At 38.1% G+C, this 18,999-nt stretch overlaps 1 protein-coding gene across 1 annotated transcript in view; it reads left to right on the top strand.

Annotated features, from left to right (window-relative positions):
* Nucleotides 1-2,829: 2,829 nt before the first annotated feature.
* The window catches only part of LOC111862430, a 34,796-nt gene continuing 18,626 nt past the window's right edge, over nt 2,830-18,999 (top strand). Inside the window, exons 1-6 of the mRNA XM_023847818.2 lie at nt 2,830-3,244; nt 5,224-5,326; nt 5,485-5,590; nt 12,084-12,286; nt 13,543-13,781; nt 17,483-17,633. Coding sequence (XP_023703586.1) covers nt 3,144-3,244; nt 5,224-5,326; nt 5,485-5,590; nt 12,084-12,286; nt 13,543-13,781; nt 17,483-17,633 — 903 coding nt within the window. The 5' untranslated portion in view covers nt 2,830-3,143. The remainder of the gene's footprint in view (nt 3,245-5,223; nt 5,327-5,484; nt 5,591-12,083; nt 12,287-13,542; nt 13,782-17,482; nt 17,634-18,999) is intronic.

The following is an 18,999-nucleotide window of genomic DNA, read 5'->3' as shown; positions in this document are numbered from 1 at the left end:
CTAACGCCCCTGATAGATGGGGGAAGCATTATAGACAGCACCAAGCCAGTGGAGGCCGAACTTGCTGGCTCGGTGGGACTGATGGTATGCACTAATATTGGTAGGGTATAGTATAGTATAGTATTTATTGCATTCAAGCAAATCCAATTACAGGCCAACACCACTGGACACAGAACAAGTCAAATATCTTCAACAAATGCTCCAACAATGGAACTAGTCAACATAAAATATACATCAACCTAAAATATACATAACACTATACCATGTTTANCAGAGAGTCTTCAGGCAGTAGACTGCTCCATTCGAACTATCAACACAACAGGCGCTGCTAAAAGTATCCTACGACTTCCACATCACTAGCATTGGGTTGTACGCAATGCTGGTGACTACAGTGAAGGACAGTAGAACTTTGGAACATGCGTCTATTTTGTATCATTTGCAAATAAATAGTTGCCACTATTAAAGTTCCAACCCTCACATGTTTGGTGCTTTGCCTGTATTTTTACTATAATTAGATTTCAATTTTCAGTGTTCTCTTAATCTCGTACTTCTGCAGTTAGGTGGACAGTAAATGCTTGCAGACAGACACGGAAGTATAGAAACACATTACACAAATGATTTAACCCAATCTGATTTAGAAATAAGTTGACTGGAGAGATGCCCAGATAGATGGAAGTGAGCAGAGGGTTGTGAGAGGATGAAATGTGCTATTTTTAATAGACCTACCACAACACACAGATCAGTCACTTACTATGTACATTTCTGTGCTGTGCCACATGAGCTTTTATATCTCTGATGTTATTCCAAGTGTGGAGTACCACATTATTTCACTGTGGACTGTCAGTTACTGAGGTGATGCCAGTGTTAAGAATAAGACTTCACCGACTAACTTACAATGAGATTTTTTAATATTTGGCCTATGGCAGTCAACTGAGAAATGCTGGAGTTAAGGATAGAAAACCTTCTGCCTTAACAGATTTTGGCAGGCACTTGTGATTACAAGTTTTGTCTATATTTGATAGGCACCAGTGATTACAAGTTTTATCTACATTTGACCAAGATAATAGAACAACAAAAAGAAAATTGCAAAAGGAAAAATGGAAAGAATGTGAGGTCATTTTATATATATGGAAATCAGTATTATCTATGAAGAGTTGTGTCTTCTGGGATATAACATCCTGTAATCTGGTGAAAGGAAACTGATGTTTTGGAGGATCAGCTGCTTCCATCTTCAGGGTTGAAAGTTAATCTGTCACATCAAAATCCACACTGACAATCCCCAATAATATCATCTGTATATGGTCTTAACCTTGAGAGAAGGATATTGGATAAAATTTTCTATGAAGTTAATAGCAATATATCCCACAATTACTATTGTCAGATTTTTTGCCCTGCTTTAAATTGTTACAATAACAGACTTCTTCCAATAACAAGCAATTCTTCCATATTCCAAACAGAATTAATGAGTTTCTGGATCTTAGATGGTAAGTCTCACCTCCTGCTTGAATCAGTTCTGATGAAATGTGATCACCTTTTCAACTTTGCAGTAGCAATTTCAACTCAATAGGACTGGGATCAGGTACTAACAGCTCAGCTATATGTATGGTATTTCTATCTGCCTAATATTGCTGATCCTATGTACATTCAGTAATTAGGAGTATAGTAGTTCCTCCACCTATTTAAAATGTGGAAATCTACGTGCATATCACCATTCTCATCCGTCACTAACTTACTTCTAGGTTGGTAACACCTCTTAAATTCATTTATTCCTCTATACCTGTCTCTGATTTTCTTGATCTTACTGGTTGTTACAAGTTTCTTTTGTCTTTCAAATGGCCCATCATTTCATTTCTGATATGCATCCTGGCTTCATGTCTTATATTGTTCAGATTATTCCCATTTCATTCGCTTGGATCCTGTTAACCACTGCAGTTTGGCTTACCTTTTATCTAATTATTTCGAGTAACCTTCATTGAACCAAGGCTTATACTTCTTCAATTCCTTAGCTGAAATTTTGATATTCCCAAGTTGTATCTAATATCCACCTCAGCGTCTAAGTTTTCCGAAGTTTCGAAGCTGTTTGAGATTTCAACATGATACTGCTGTTATTAAAATATAGTACAGTCATGCACTGGGGGCATGTGGTGGTGTAGTTGGTTGAGGCACTATGCTACAAGCCGGAAGGTCGCGGGTTCAAGTCCCAATGAGGTCATTGGATTTTTTAAATTGACCTAATCCTTCCAGCCGCGCTATGGCCCTGGGGTCGACTCAGTCTCTAACAGAAATAAGTACCAGGAATATTCTTGGAATGTTCTCGTGGGTATAGGGCGGCCGGCGTGTAGGGCTGACAACCTTGCCGCCATCTGAGCCGATTGTCTAGAAAATGTCGGAACCTCAACATTTCACAAACCTATTGGCCTCGACGGCCTGGTACGGGGATACCTTTACTTTTGCTTACAATCATGCATTACGTCAGGCGAACATACCCACTTAAGATAATATTAGCAACTAATCAAACATGAGTTTCCTCAGTGTGCAACTGCTAATCTGGAAACCAGTTGCCTGTTTGAAATCGACGATTTTTCTCGGAAATTGCGTTTTCTTTACGGTTACCAGTTTCCTTGGTGCGCTCTCGCCCTTATAGCAGACTCTGTAATAAAGGTAATAAACGTGGAAGAAATAAAAATCCCATGGAGGTACTCATATAGCTGTTGGTAGCCATGTTGAATTGAGTCTTTATTCCGTGGGGAATGTTTTGGCCAATATGGTGGGGCTAAAATTTCCCGCGAATTTCTGTCGTTAAATGTATGTGATTGCTCCTTCAGGCTCTCTGTATCTTTGAGGGTGATGTAGCATCTAAATTGCGGCCAATAGAGTTACTTGAACCAAGCGCACGGGAATCTTTGCAAGGTGTAATTCCCATCTGAGCCAATCACAATAAAGCATGCTAATTTGATTTGAACCAATTACAAAGCAGGTCTTGACAATTTAAAATTTGTGGATTAGATGTAATTCCAAGGAAAGTGTTTGTCCCTTTCATTTTCCTTACTTTGGGAAATATGAGATCAGCGGTATCGTAGTATCCGATTAGTGCCTGAGTATATTTAATTTCTGTACCCGTTACCTTCCCCGTGTTTGTTGAAATGTCTAGAAAGGGGGCAAGTAGACTTGAAACAGAAATGCAAATTTGGACAAGAGCAATGGGTATTATTCCTGGAAGAAACTCATCGGAAGTTTTCAGGAAGTGAGTATTTGTGAGTTATGTGAGACAAATATAGATGTGCAGTTATTATGTAATATTAAAATTGAATTATGTAGGGTAACTTTGCTAGTGGTTGGTAATCTAAGGCGTGGTTTCTCTGACGCATTTTGAATCGAAATTTCATTTCATTTTCATTATTATTTTATCCTGTGGATCAAAATATATTGATATTATTCACCGTGGTTAAACATTCACGTTTTCTATAACAAATCCTATGGTTATTAAAATAAGTGGAAGAAAATGTTCACACAAACTTGAGAGTGTGTCAGGAGTGGACAGAATTTTGTGATGTGCCAGTGTTAAATAGTTTTACTTGTTCTTTACGGGCGTTACATCTCTGCTTGTATCTTGGCGTTTATGATTTTGTAACAGTATGTTCTTATCAGGTGGGGTCATTAGCCATGCTCCCAACCCCAAACCTGGAGGACCAGGGACTACACTTCCTCTGTCCTCTACCCTTTGACCTGTCTAGCATAGGTGGCCCTACCAGGAGCTTACACAACTGCCAGCGAGCGCAGCTGTCTGGGTCACTAGATCGCACACACTTCCTCTTCATGATAACGTAGTAGTCCTTGTGGACTAGTTTTACCCAATATCAGTTTCTCAAAGTGGGAGCCATTGACCATCCAGGGAGCAGTGAAGGTTTTTTATGAGAGATGTCAACAAATGGGCCCAAAACAAAGATCCTGAATTTGTTTTAAATAAACAGTCAGTTAGTAAAACATATGATACAATATGTCAAAAGGAGAATTTATTGTGCTTATTGCGGCACTTTTTCTCTGTTTGGTTTGGGACTTCAGACTGTTTTATTCACATCAAGGACGCCTCAGACGAAACTAACACATGGAACTGCGTCCTTGAGAAACTGCAAGTAGCTCAGCTTCTCAAGAATTTCCAAACATTCTATGGATCCTGAAGGTTCATTACCATGTTAATAAGAACCCTCCAGTACTCTCTATCCTACATGTATTTCTCTTCTCCAGTATGCATGCTACATGCGCTGCCCATGGCATCCTCCGTGACACCATCATTCTAATTATAATGGCAAAGAGCATACATTATGAAGATATTCATTATGCAGTTTTCTCAAACCCCATTCCATTTTATCCTTTTTTTGGTCCAAATTTGTCTTCGCACTCTGTACTGGGAGAACTGTTGGACACGGTGTTTTCTATGTCCATACTGAGGTAATATAATGAGGACCAGACAGAAGCCAGTGAGTTGACAGGTAGCAGTCTTGAGTTTCACAGTTAGCATCCACTACCTAGTAATGACTAGTGACCAACAGGAGACTATGCACACTGTAGTTGTAGTTATTCGTAGAATGTGTAAATTAGTGTGACTGTTATAATAAATTGCAATTACAAGTTATAGATGTTCAATAAACTCAATTGTCAATCCAAACCTTGTGTGTAGTCACAAACACATGGCAGTATTTAGATATCCATTGACTATATATGCACAAGTCTAGCATGCTAACTCATAAGTAACAAGCCCTCAAGGCCCATAGGGGTGTAAGAGGTCGAGGCTCCCACATCTTCTAGACAGTTGGCTCATAGAGGGCGGTAAGGTTGTCAGCCTTACATGCTGGCCGCCTTTTTACCCCCCCAGGAAAATTCCCAGTACTCAATTCTGTTAAGAGGTTGAGTTGACCCCAGAGTCATAGTGTGGCTGGAAGGATTAGGTAAATTGAAAAATCCAATGATGTCATTGGGATTCAATCCTCTGACCTTCCAGCTTGTAGCATAGTGCCTCAACCAACTACACTACCATGTACCCTTGTACTCGTAAGTAAAAATTGTGTTTTATTGCCGGTTTATAAATTGACTTTGCCTAAATATATCTCTAATAAATGTGTGATGGCAGTGCAAAATGCATGATTTATGGGCTCTTTTGTTTTGATCAGAAATTATGGAGCATTTACCTTATTTCTTTTCTGACAAATTAATCTTCCCTCTCAGACTTTGTAACAATGAAAGAAAGGCAGTGTTTGAACGTGTCATGAGAGAAATACGACCTAGTCATGAAGTGGACCATATACGAAAGAACTTGGCTTTAAAAAGAGTAAGTAGAGAGATAATTCGCAACATTTAAAGTAGAAATACTCATAATATTTTCTTACATGGAGTTACTTCTTAGATTCATTTACTTCTGAATTTAATGTAACATTCTTTTGCTTTTTCTCAGTAACACACTGATAATAATGTTTAATTTCTTTAAAGATGTCACAGAAAGCAGAACAAAGACAAATGCTTGCAGCAAAAGAAGAGGAAATACATATGAGGGAACATGATTTTGAGCTGGCTCATCAAAGATTAAAAGTTTTGAGTAAGTAATACATTATTAGCATTCACAAATTTTGTTTATAATCTATTGACAGCTGAAAAGAATACTCATCCATAAAAGCAGATAGTTGGAATATATGTTATGTCATATGTTCTCTATATTTGTTTCTTGTATGCTTACCTTATAATTCATAATTTACAAGGACCATCCTGCCTCTATCTTCAACCCTGGAAGTGGAGGCAGTCTAGTACTTTGAAACATTTGTAACCATCTACCAGACTACAACATGGTGTCATAAGCCAGAAGACCGCTGTATGAGTCTTCACTGCCGTGAAATTCTTAGATCTTATGCAGCTTACAGGGACTTCATGAGTAATGTTTTAAATAGACCTTAAACATGTAGTACAAATTATACGACTGCTATCATAAATAAGAATATTCATTTCTTTGTACATAATAAGGATTTTGTTTAGAAAAAAGGGAATTCAATTATACCAGCGGATCTGTTGCATTGCCACATAATAGTCTGCCATATTGGCCTACATGTTACACTTACAGACCCTGAAACTGTGAGTTTCTGTAAAAATTCTGCGTCATTGTAATATAGTATTCTAGTTTGTTATTTATGTGAGTGTATTGATGTTTATCGAATCTGGATTATTAATTACTGGAATTGTAAGTGTACTACCGATTTCACAGTGAAGTGCATCAGAAAGTTATTTCGAGTGAAATGCATCAGAATAGTGTTTTTTCTCTTTGTTTCTTTTTCCCCAAAGTGTTGAATATAAGTAACAAAATTATTAGTCAGATAATCTGTTACTGTATTCATTTGGTGATATATAAGAGAAGTGCACAGGAATTTGAGATTTTAACTCCTGACAATCGAATCTGTACAGTGAGTCACCCTAAAAGAATTTATTCTATTTCTGGTTTTGAAGTTTCATTAGTAGCATCTAGCAAATAAGGAATATATTATTAGTATTCATAGCTATAATGATGTCTGGTACAAATAGCCTTTCTGGTAAATGCAGAGCTTGTCGGAGATGGGTCATTAATGGCCTAATTTGTACAGACTGTGGCTACTGCTTCCACTTAAACTGTGCACTCACTACCCCCGGCACACCAGACAGGAGCAAGCCATTGTATTGTATCCCATGTAAGTACCAGAAATATGTGAAGCAACAGGAGGAGAGAATCAGGCACCTGGAAAAAGAATTAAAGGCAGCTAGAGAAGAAAATGGTAAGCTGAAAGGAGGGAATGTCAGCAGTAACTTCATGCAGCAGGATAATTCAGGAAATTAAAAAAAAAATCCAATTCCAGATTCCATAGGTTCTTTGCAAATGATGCTAGTCAAGTTCAGCTGAACCATAAATTCAGTGTGAGAGACAGATGCACTGGAACTGGGTCGGCAAACCCCAGTTTTGTTGAAGCATAAAGGCAAGGAACTAAAATCTGTCACAGTGAAGACAGAGAAAAATAAAAATAAGAATTACTAAAAATAAAATAAAATAAAAATTACTATGAAGTAGTCATGGTAGGGAAACTGGCCCCATGCTTCAAGAAAATCTGGAAACTAAATTTTCCATATGTAGCATTTTCAAACCAAATGCTCCTCTTGCAAAGGTTGTTGAGTATATAGGGAAGCTTGGTAAAGGCCTTACCAAGCAAGATCATTATTATAGTGGGAGGGCCAGGAAGTAGCCTGGATAGAAACTATCATTATTCAATTGAAAATGATCTCAACTACATTGCAGAGAGGACGTCAAACACCAATGTGGGATTTGTCAGCCTCTTTGAGAGGCATGACAAGCCATGGATGAATGGGAGGGTCAGGAGCATGAATCTAAGGCTTGATCGGGCCCTGGTGGGTCATTGACATGTCTCACACTGGTGTCATTGACACATCATGAATTGAGAGGGAAGATTACACAGTGCATAGCCTGCACCTGAGCTCTTATGGCAAGAAGAGGCTCACGCAGCTTATTGCTGAGAGGGTTGTTGGTAGTTGTGGGTCAGGTATAAGCGGTATTCCTGTTATAACCAATGCTAGGGCGTCTCCTTTTTTAGATTAAATTCAAAAGCACCAAGATGCCTAATGTATGTTAAATGCAGTCCAGCAGTCTTGGAAATTCACGGACAAAATACAGAAACATTAAATTCAATAAATATCTTTCACCAAAATATCAGAGGCTTGAGAAGCAAAAGTGATGAATTACTACACTCTTTTGAAATAGACAACATAAACCCTCACATATTATAAGTGAACATCACATGGTTGAACAGGAATTGCTGCTCTCAATGAATGGTTACCTGTTAGGCTCAAGTTTTTGCTGAAAGAGCCTACAGAGGGAAGGAGTGTGTATTTTTGTTAAGATATCTACATTTCAGTAAAATTGATATTTCTCATCACTGTAAGGAGCAAGACTTTGAAATCTGTGCAATACTTCTAGTAACTAAAACATCTCCCCTAATTATATTATGCTTGTACAGAGCCCCTTCAGGAGAGGTTAATGAATTTCTAAGGAGACTAGATGCAACTTTAAAATATCTGTACAATCCAGAGTCTGAGTTTATAATCATCTATGGAGACATAAACATAAACCATTTAAATGAAAGCAGTCAGAAAAAACAAGTAAACTTTTTAATAAGGACATACAGTCTGTCACACACAGTGAATTTCGCAACAAGAGTTCAAAATTCCTCAAACACCGCCATTGATAATATCTTTTTATATAATGCAAGGTTAAGCTCTTCTTGTACATCTCCTATAGTCAATGGCCTCTTTGACCATGATTATCAATTTCTTACAGTTAATAATATTATTGCGGAAGTAAATTCAACACCCTTGAAACAGAGAACCAGAAAAATAAATAGTGAAACCATTGCTGAGTTTCAACATCTATTAGAAAATGATACATGGGAACCTGTTTTCAAAAATAAGGATAGAAAATTATAAGTTTAACTCCTTTTTTATATATTTTTCTACATATCTTTGAAGCCAGTTTTCCTATGCAGAATAAATGTGTAAGTAGAATAAAAAACCACTGGATTACACAAGGAATAAAAATATCTTGTAAACATAAAAGGTGTCTGTATATAGACAGCAGGAGCAGTAATAATCCCTACATGAGGTATAGCAAAATCCTGAGTAGAGTTATAAAAGAGGCTAAAAGGCAGCATTACTGTAAGCTTATAGCAACATCGAATAATCAGATAAAAACAACCTGAAATATAATAAAACATGAAACAGGAAAATCACATCTGACTGAACAGATACCATCTCTCCTTATAAATGATGAAAAAGTTGAGGACCCAGGAGAAATTGCAGATGCCTTCAATACTTTTTTCCTAACAATTACAGAAAATCTAAACTTGCATCAAGAAGTGGGAGATAATGTCATTTCATTTTTAAGAGAAGCATTTCCTAGAAAATTCCCTGGTATTAAAACCATTCCAACCACTGAAACTGAAATAAAAATTATAATACATTCCCTCAAAACAAAAAACTCTTCAGGTTATGATGGAATAAGAAGTAAAATTTTAAAAGTCTGTGCAGCTCTAATCAGTAGCCCATTAAATCACATCTGTAATCACGCACTATCCACAGGGAACTTTCCTGATCGTCTTTAAGATTTCAGTAGTAAGACCACTATATAAAAAAGGGGACAAGACTAGTATGTCAAACTACAGGCCAGTTTCACTGCTAACTACTTTCTCTAAAGTACTTGATAAAGTTATGCACAACAGGTTAAACCATTATTTTCAGAGTAACAATATGCTATTCCCAGAACAGTTTGGCTTTAGGAAAGGAATTTCCATTGAAAATGTAGCCTTTAAGTTAACAGACAGTTTGTTAAAATCTATTAACAAAAAATGCATGTTAGTGGAATATTCTGTGACTTGGCAAGGGCTTTTGACTGTAAATCATGAAATTTTATTAACTAAGTTATATTTTTTGGCATTCAAGGAACAACGTTAAGTTGGTTCAGATCCTACCTAACAGAAAACAAAAGATTGAAATGAAATCGTCAAATTCAATTAAAAGTACCTACTCAAACTGGAGAATTTAGATTACACAATTAGATTTAGATTACTGTGGAGTTCCACAGGGGTCAATTTTGGGCCCTTTGCTTTTCATAATTTATATAAATGACCTCCCTCCTACACAGCACCTATAATATTTGCAGATGACACTAGTGTTATAATGTGTGGTAAAAATTTACGTGATTTCTGCATGTTATCGAGCAAGGTTCTTTCGCAAATGAGTAAATGGTTTTCTGCAAATAAGCTGTCCCTGAACCTAGAAAAAACAAATGTAATAAAATTTATAACAAAAAACTCACCACAGTATCCATTAAATATAGGATATAATGATAAATATGTAGAAGAGGGAGTAAACACAAAATTCCTTGGCTTGCAAATTGATAATCATTTAAACTGGAAAAACCATATTGATCAGTTGATTCCAAAGCTAAGTAGAGCATGTTATGCAGTCAGATTCCTATTACATATTAGTAAAACTGACACTCTCAAATCAGTCTATTTTGCTTATGTTCACTCTTTAATGAAGTATGGAATAATTTTCTGAGGTAATTCATCTAACAGTAAAAAGGTATTTACATTGCAAAAGAAAATTGTTAGAATCATGATTGGTGTCAAATCCCATAATTCCCGTAGAGGTTTATTTAAGAGGCTACAGTCTTAACTTTGCCTTGTGAATATATATATTAATTGATAAACTTCATTACAAATAATGAAGAACATTTTAAGGTGAATGTGGATGTACACAGTGTTAACACAAGACACAAACACTGTCTTCATAAACCAGGTGCTAACCTGTCATGCTTTCAGAAAAGTGCATATTATGCTGGGATCAACATTTTTAATGTACCATCTGATCTCAAAGGTCTTATGAATGAAAAGGCATGATTTAAAATAGCACTGAAATGATACTTAAATACACATTCATTCTACTCTGTTGATGAATACCTATTGTCTAGAAAATAACTTATGTATCTTTATATAGCCTTGTATGTAGTCACTATATTCTTGGTTTCTCTTGTGTGAGAACTCCATTGGGACTGTACACATGTTTTGTATTTATACGACGTATTCCACATCCTACAGTCATTTTGATTAACTTTGGAACCATGGAATACAATGCAATTGAAACGTGAAAAGGTCTTGAAGACCGAAATTTGGTTTTTGGGTAGGACGTACCAACTCAAAGCCACTATAACAAATATATCAAATGACAATATATATATTAAATTCTAAATGCGAATACAATGTAAGTCCATGGAGGTAATAGGTCTCCGGCAATCAACCAATCAAAATCGTACAGACCAGGAGAAGAGTGAATCTACTGAACAGTTCAAGCTCCCACAACAGAATGGATCACTCATGCTGGACCTCAGCCATCTGGAACCAGGAAGTGGAACAGTGGAAGGGGGAAGGTAGTAAAAGGGGGGACTTTCTCTGACATAACACAGACACGGTGTTACACAATGTAATGTAATATATGTAAAAAACATTCTTCACAGAACGGGTAGCCTAAAAATGTTACTCTGCACTAGATTTCACATGCCTAGGTCCAATTGTTCAATAGTTATCACCTTCAAACCAAAAGCTAAGATTTCTTTCAGCCATCAGTTTTTTGTTTTACAGTCTGTACAAATTTTACCTTAATAAAGACTGGATAATTTTTAAAGATCTGTTGCTCTACATCATTGCAGGGCCATGTTTTCAGTGACGTTAGTGTTGTTGCAAGATCGTGTTATTAGTAATGAATGTAGCATTTTAAAAAGTATGATAGGAATGGCTGTCTATGGAATAATATTTATACCAAGTTCTGTGAAAATTGGTGAAGAAATTAAATAATTGACAAGCAGAACCCATATGGACGGTATGGTATTCTTAGAAGTCTGTGTTCTTTCATTAATAAACAAATGTACTCTTAACCCTTGACAACTCTTTTAGATAGAACCAATGCCTAGTGGCCTCCGTAGTCTAGAGGTAACGTTCCCACCTCATGACTCTTAGTACGCGGGTTCAAATAACCGGCGGAGGTCGTCGAATTTTTAAGGGCGGAAAAATTCAGGGAACAAGTCCTCCGGGAGGGACTTTAAGCTGTGGGTCCCGTGTCGTAGCTTTACGGCACGTAAAAAAACCTCATACCTCCAAAGGAGGTTACTGAGCAAAATTGCGGACATTTGCCGCCCGACAGCAGTCACTAATACCTCCAGTAGATGGGGGAAGCATTATAGATACCTCTCAGCCAGTAGAGCCGCTCTCGCTGGCTGGGCGGGGCTGATGGTAAGCACCAATACCGGCAGGATATAGAGGCTGGTAGAAATCATAGAGGGAAGCACAATGGACCACTACAGGTCTAAGTGCATGGGGAAACTCACCCTCTCTAATAACTAACTAACTAACTAGAACCAATGCCTTGTTTGATTTTGATTGAATATCTTTTGCAGACAGTTTTGTTAGAGTTGATCATCTTGATATGTTAACTTCTTGTTTCTGTTGCAGACTGTGAGCTGCAAGCTATAAAACAGAGAACAAGAGATCTGCATACAAAAAAGTTAATATTATGTTATAAGAGGCAAGATCTTGAGAAGGATGCAGTAAGATATGAAGAATTATGCGAGGTTGCAAACTTCTTTCAAGAACCAAAAGAAAGTGGTTCCGGTGATGTACATTCTTCTTACAACAAGCATACAGAAAATTGTCGAGTAAGTGATATACAAGTTTCAGGAAGACTACAATAGATGCCCATTTTCTTTTTATGAAGTGTAAAACTCTGGATGCTTTGTACACATTTTGACATAGTAATTTGAAATGTCTCCAATTTTAAAGAAACATTTACCATTTAATATGAGCCACTAATATATTGTCACATGTGTGAGTGATTATAGATGGGATATGGATTGTTAATTGGATTTGTTGAGCACTTACATATCATAACTGCACGTAACTATAGCATTATCACTAATTCACACTCTACAATTGACTACAGCCTGCACTAAGTCTTTTCAGTCTGCCGTATCTTCACTGGTTGTTTCTCAGTAATGGCTTACAACATCGTAGCTACCTCATCTTCTGTGTTCACATCCTTACTGGCTGGCAACTATCTCACAACTAACTCATTACTAATTCCCATGCTGACAGCCATCTCACACTGACCTCCTACTCTTCTCACTGCCGTCTCAAGACTCTCTGTCAAAGTCACACTCTGGCTGATGGTCAGTCAATAAGTAAGTCTTGGTGTTGAGCCCCATCTGTATCTCGTGACCAGATATTTATTACTGTTTGACAGTTACAGTCTTGTTTTTGTGGGGTGCCCTGTCTGACGAGAGGACGGGTCTGTCTTTTGTATGTGCTGCTGGCCCTAGCCAGCATAGTCTTTCTTATGTCTGAGTCCTTAGGGACTGCATTACTCAACCACTCATGAGCCACAAAGTGGACACAACCTAATTTGAGATATAATCCTAGCACTTCACTGGAGGGACTGAGGTAAGTAGCAAACAACTTCGCTGAGAATAGCTTATATCCTGGTCGAGATTTGATAAGCGTTACATGATTTTAATATGTTAACACTATAGGACCTACTCAGGCAGATGTATAAAGTGTTTCTTTGTTCAGATGAATTTTTCTTTCCATATTCACCTCATCAGTGTGCATTTCAGATAACATCTCTAGTAATAAATCTGTATTTGTATTTGTATTTATTGTAACTTCAAGAGATCCAAAAATGGATATAGAACATGTCATAAATGAGATAAACGTTTTAATTTAAAATTTAAATTAAAAATTTATGTTGCTGTATTTTTGAGAGATTCACCTTGACATGGTTCTTATTGATGAAAAACTTCAGTGCCCACAATGCTATCTATGTTAAGAATTGAAATTGCAGTTTAAGTTCAAAGTTTAGTCCTTCCATTGTTCATGTCTGTAATTATGAACAATGATGAATTTATTTCTTTTGCAGAATGCAGTCTGTGAATGTAATGCACAGATTGTAGAGCTTCACAAACTATACAAGATGAAAGATTTGGATTTGGAAATTTTACATGGAAGAAAAAAATCTGTGTTGGAATTTGTGCATTGTCAGATGAAGGACATTCCCATAATGAATATCTGGCATACATTACTGCATTCCATAGATTGTCTGAACAAGGAGCTGCATAGCCTAACTCAGAGAGATTTGAAGGAGTCTGAGCATCTGCAGTAAGTGTTATGACTGTGTATGTAACATTTTTAGGGGCGGCTGTAATGAATTTGTTTATTATTAGAAACTTAATTTCTCATAATTGATGCAAACTAATTTTGACATATGACCACATAATCTTTGCAGTAAGACCTTCAGCCACTTCAGAACTCACTGTATGGGAGAAGCAGCAAATTAACATGGACATTTGTTGAATTTAGGCATTAAGTGTGGAGGTGCATATTCCACATGAAACCTCTGCTCTGTAGCAGTGTCATGCATTACCAGGAGGCTGTGTGATAACTTGTGTATTTTCTGCATCACTTCCCAGCTTTTCTCATGTCAGCTGCAGTGACTTACATATTGATGTATGACCCTCTGTTGTGCAAGGTTCTCTTTATGCAACACATGGATAAGATTACGTTAAAGCTTGGGGTACCTTTATATGTGTCTTGTGTGAAGTTTAAATCCAATTGGAAATGTTAGAGAAAATTCAGAATAAAGTTTCTCAGGGCTCAGGTTCCCCACAGAAACACTATTCAGAATGGTGTTCTTTTTTGGTCAGTTCTTTATCCAGTCATGTATTTTTTCAGACAAGATGTGTTTTTATTTGAATGGGTTTGAACATAAAACGATTTTTTAGCACTGACCTTAATATAGTTGTGTTGTGACAGTTTTAATAAAGAAATTATATAATAAAACAACAGATACAGAGTACAGAAAATCCATTTCTTCTAATCAGTGTTTTCCTCCATGTGTTTGGTGTGCCCAGAATGCAAGAAACACTATTATCCCAGCGTTTTATGCACAAACATTTGATTCTGATAGGTGTGTAAGGCAGACTCCGATCATTTTTCAGACAACAGAGAATTGAAGAAACACTTATGGATATTTCTGACAGGATTTTTGCAGCAGTCCATACTGCAGAATAGTCCATGCAGAACTTGAACAGAATGTTTGGTGAATGCATTTTATGTCATGCTTTATGGCCACTGAATTGTCCTGATGTTACTCTGTATGAAGTTTCCTTGTGGGAATATTTTACAAAATCGAGTTTGTCTAACCAGTCCACACACAGGAGAACTTAATGAAACTTGAAAGGTACTGTGTCTAACCAGTCCACACATAGGTGAAGAACTTAGTGAAACTTGAAATGCACTGTGCATCCAGAGAACAACTACAATGTGTGAGCTGGAATCAGGTTAGAAAGTGTGGGAATATCTATAAAGTGATAGGAAACATTTCAGTGTCTTGTGTAACAAGGTAATTTACTGCAGCTGACTGAGTAGGAAAGCCAACAAGTGACAACAAAAATGCCAATCCCTCCCCCATCACAGCCATAAATTTCCCTGCCTTACTTTGTAAGCCTGTGAACAAAAGTTGACGCTAATTTGTATTGACTGAGTAGTGACTACTCAGTCTCTACTATGGTGTTGGATACAGTTATGTCTGTTGCCAGACAGTGTGATATATATATATATATATATATCTGGACTGATTTCAGTGTTGTGAACAATTCAGATATGTAAGGTTATAGTGTGTGAGATTTGAGATTCTCACAGTGGTTAAGATTATGGTTTTATGAGATGTGATGCAGTATAGTCTGGTAGAAAATACCAACATTTTAGAGGAACCGGCTGCTTCCATCTTGAGGGTGTAGATACCATTGAACTAGACTACATGGCATCGCATCCCAGAAGGCAGTAATATTAAAGTTGCCTCTTCACAGATTTTTTTCTTTTTCATATGAAGGATTATATCTTCCATTGAATTACTTAATGGATGCTTATATCTCATAACTACAAATAATTATAACACTTTTTACTAATCTACACACTCTACAAATCATGACTGCAAGCACTAAGTCTTCACTAGTCCTTGCTTTGTGACGGCATCTAACAGTGCAGCTTAAGACTGGTCTGGTGGCAGCCGACTCTGACTGTTGACTCAGCTGATGTCCTCATTGTATAACCTTGGCAAAAACTGCATAGAAACTATCACTTCCAAGAATCCCTTTGTTGAGTGATGTGTTGAGAGGGCTGTTGCCTGCGATGGCCCATGTATTGTTGACACAAGAGCATGTTTTGGTTGCTGTAGAAATATGTTTACTGGCCTTTACCTAACAATGAATATCTTTTCTGTGATCACTATTTCAGCTTTCAGCCGTCATATCACATTGCTCCCTCCTTAATGCTTCTTATTCTGAGCAGCCTACACCCATATCACCATTCTCTTCTGAGGGGACATCTCTGATCATCCTCATGAATGGCACCACAGTGTTGTGCTGGCCGTGTTGTGTCTGCTTCTGGTATGTGGGAACAGAACTTTCGAAAGTGACCAGTTCTCTAACATAAGTTGTCGGTAGTCTCTTCTTTCATTTTGGGGCAGGGCATGGCTCCTCTGCAGTGTCCTGTCACACGTTTTCCAGTGCCTGGTAAGGGGACCTGACTGCTGGCTTTGTGACCTCCAGCCTTAGGGTCACCTCCCAGAAGTAGCCACTGTTTGATGCTTTGTTCCCTTAGGCCATCGACGAATGCCCTGCCTGCTCCCCTATGAACATGTTGTGTAGTATAGGAAGGGCATGGTGGGTCGGCTGTTCGATGATGGCTGCAAATTCCTGTGGGAACTCACCACTGTTCTGGTTATTAGTTCTCAGCTGATTGCCGTACACTGTGGCCAGGTACTGGTTCCCAAATCTGTCATCAAGTGCCCTGGTAGTTTCTTTATACGTTGCTCCTTTAGGGGCTCCATGTAGAACATTGGAAGCCCATAGCCTCAGGTGGGCAACCAGGTGCATGTCTCTTACACTTGGTGCCCAGTTATAGTGCTTCACCACAGCCTCTGTCTCTTCTTGATTGGCCTTCATCTTTTCTAGATGCACCTCTATCTGTGACTCTTAACGTTCGTAATCGGTCTTCACCTTTTCGAACCAGACCTCTGTCTTGGCTTCTTCTCCCCCCCCTGAAGTGCTGGCTTCCACCATCTGTCAAATTTCTGATTTCAACCATCAGGCTTTCTGGCAAGTATCCAATGCGGTCTTCAATTGAATAATTCAATTAATCCAATCCAAACAACCCAGTTCTACTTCTGACATGTTATCTCATGTTTGTAACTAGATATGGGGTTTGGCTTGATAATTGGGTTTCTTAAATGCTTATAACTTGTAACTGCAAATAATTATATTGCTTTCACCAATCTACACACTCTAGAAATCACTACTGCTAGCACTAAGTCTTCACTTGTTGTTTGCTTTGTAATAGTGTCTAAAAATGCAGCTCAAGATTCCAGTGTGATAACCGTGCCTGGTGACTTCTGATCCATGACACATGATAAACTGCCATCTCAGAGTATCTTGGTGCCAAGCCTCTGGTGGCTTATGACCAGACCCCCCCCCCCTTTAGCTACACAGCTGGTGTCCTCTTTATATAACCTCATTACTGGCCACATAGAAAATATCGCTTCCAAGAATTCCTAAAATATTAAGTGACATGTAAAGCAGTATGTTGCTTAGTGATGTCCTAGTTATTGCTGACACTTGAGCATGTTGTGGTTGCCATGGAAACATGTTTACTTGCCGTTGCCAAGCAAGGGATGGCATTTCTTGTTAAAGTACTCCTGCTTTCAGCTGTCATGTCACAATATTGTTGGCTCTGTTAAGCATGCTTTTCATTGCATTTTGTTTTTATGGCCCATTTGTGTAAGTATGCTTCTTCTTTGTCAGATCTGTGAAGGAATGTATTGACTCAGAAATGAAGAAATTCATGAAGTCACATCTGGAGTTATTTGCAGCCCATCATAGTCTTCAGCACAAGATAAATTCAAGTAACAGTGAGTGTGACACACTTCTTGACAGGACTGCAGAAATGTTGCAGGTAGCTACAAATTGCAGATGTTTCATCAGCCAAATATGTGAAACTGTTTAATGAAAACATGTACTTGTTTAGTAGTTTTTTTAAATGGGCGATTAAACAGAATAAAGAGTTTGCATCAGATTTTGTTTTTAAGCTTGTTAAAATAGCTTCTGAAAAATGACACACTTTTGGAGAAAGTGCTTTACTAAAATCATGAATGTTCACATGGTTCTGAACATCAAGGACATGCAAGGCAAAAGTCACTATGAATGACCATACATAAAATATGTATATATTGTGACATGACAACTTAGAGCCAGAATAAATCGTCCATTTCACGGTAACGGCTTGATAAACGCTTCCGTGGTAACAGTACAAACCCCTTGTTTCAGTAGAAGCCACAGGTGTTTGCATCATACCAATTGGTAATAGTGAAGTGCACTTCCAGCAGTCTGTTAAATCACCACGCCATACCTAAAATGATGCTGACGTCACTGAGCTCTCAAACTTTAGACACAAGTTGCCACTGGCATGAGATCTAATGCTAAACATCCATTTTGGGATAGCGTAGTTTCCACCAGTTCAGGTAAGAAACTGCTGAATTTATTGCATATATGAGGGGCAGTCAAAAAGTTCCCAGAATGGTTGTATAGCACTCTAATGGCATGACATATGGCAATGCTTACTTAATCACATTCAAAGTAGGACCCTTGTGATGCGCACACACTTGCTCCATCAATCCTGCCATTGTTGGAAGCAGAGGTGGAAGGCGTCTTTTGGAATCTTCCAGAGCTCAGCCGTCGCATTTGATTTGATGTCCTCCAATATTGCGAAACATGTCCCCTTAGGTCCATTTTCAAAGTAGGGAACAGCCAAAAGTCACTCGGAGTGAGATCCAGAGAGTACGGTGGTTGATTGATGACAGGAATTGCTGCACAACAAGCGATGTGTGGCTCAGTGCATTATCGTGATGCCACTTGTCATGCTGCTTCCTCTGAATCACATTGTGCAACCTCTGCAAAACTAGCACGTAGAAATGGCCAGTAACAGTCTGTCCAGGCGGTACGAACTCATGGTGCACAAAACTGTCAATGTCAAAGAATGCAATGATCATCACTTTGTCTTTGAATCTGACGAGGCGTGGTTTTTTGGCCGGGGAGACGATGCTGTTTACCACTCTGATGACTGCATCTTTGTCTCTGGGTCGTAGGCGAACACCAGTGATCTTTTTGAGAAACTTCGGGTCCTGCGTACTTTTGTCAAACAGATCACCAGCGACCATCATCCAACATTCCATCTGATCCGTGGTCAGCATCACCATACTGAAACTTCATTCTTCGATAAATTTCAATAGGTTTCACACCTTCACTACACAAAAACTGAATAA

This window comes from Cryptotermes secundus, unplaced genomic scaffold (assembly GCF_002891405.2).
Source record: "Cryptotermes secundus unplaced genomic scaffold, Csec_1.0 scaffold741, whole genome shotgun sequence".
NCBI classification, from domain to species: domain Eukaryota; kingdom Metazoa; phylum Arthropoda; class Insecta; order Blattodea; family Kalotermitidae; genus Cryptotermes; species Cryptotermes secundus.
The sequence above is the reverse complement of the archived record's forward strand: the minus strand, read 5'-3'. Positions and strand labels throughout refer to the sequence as shown.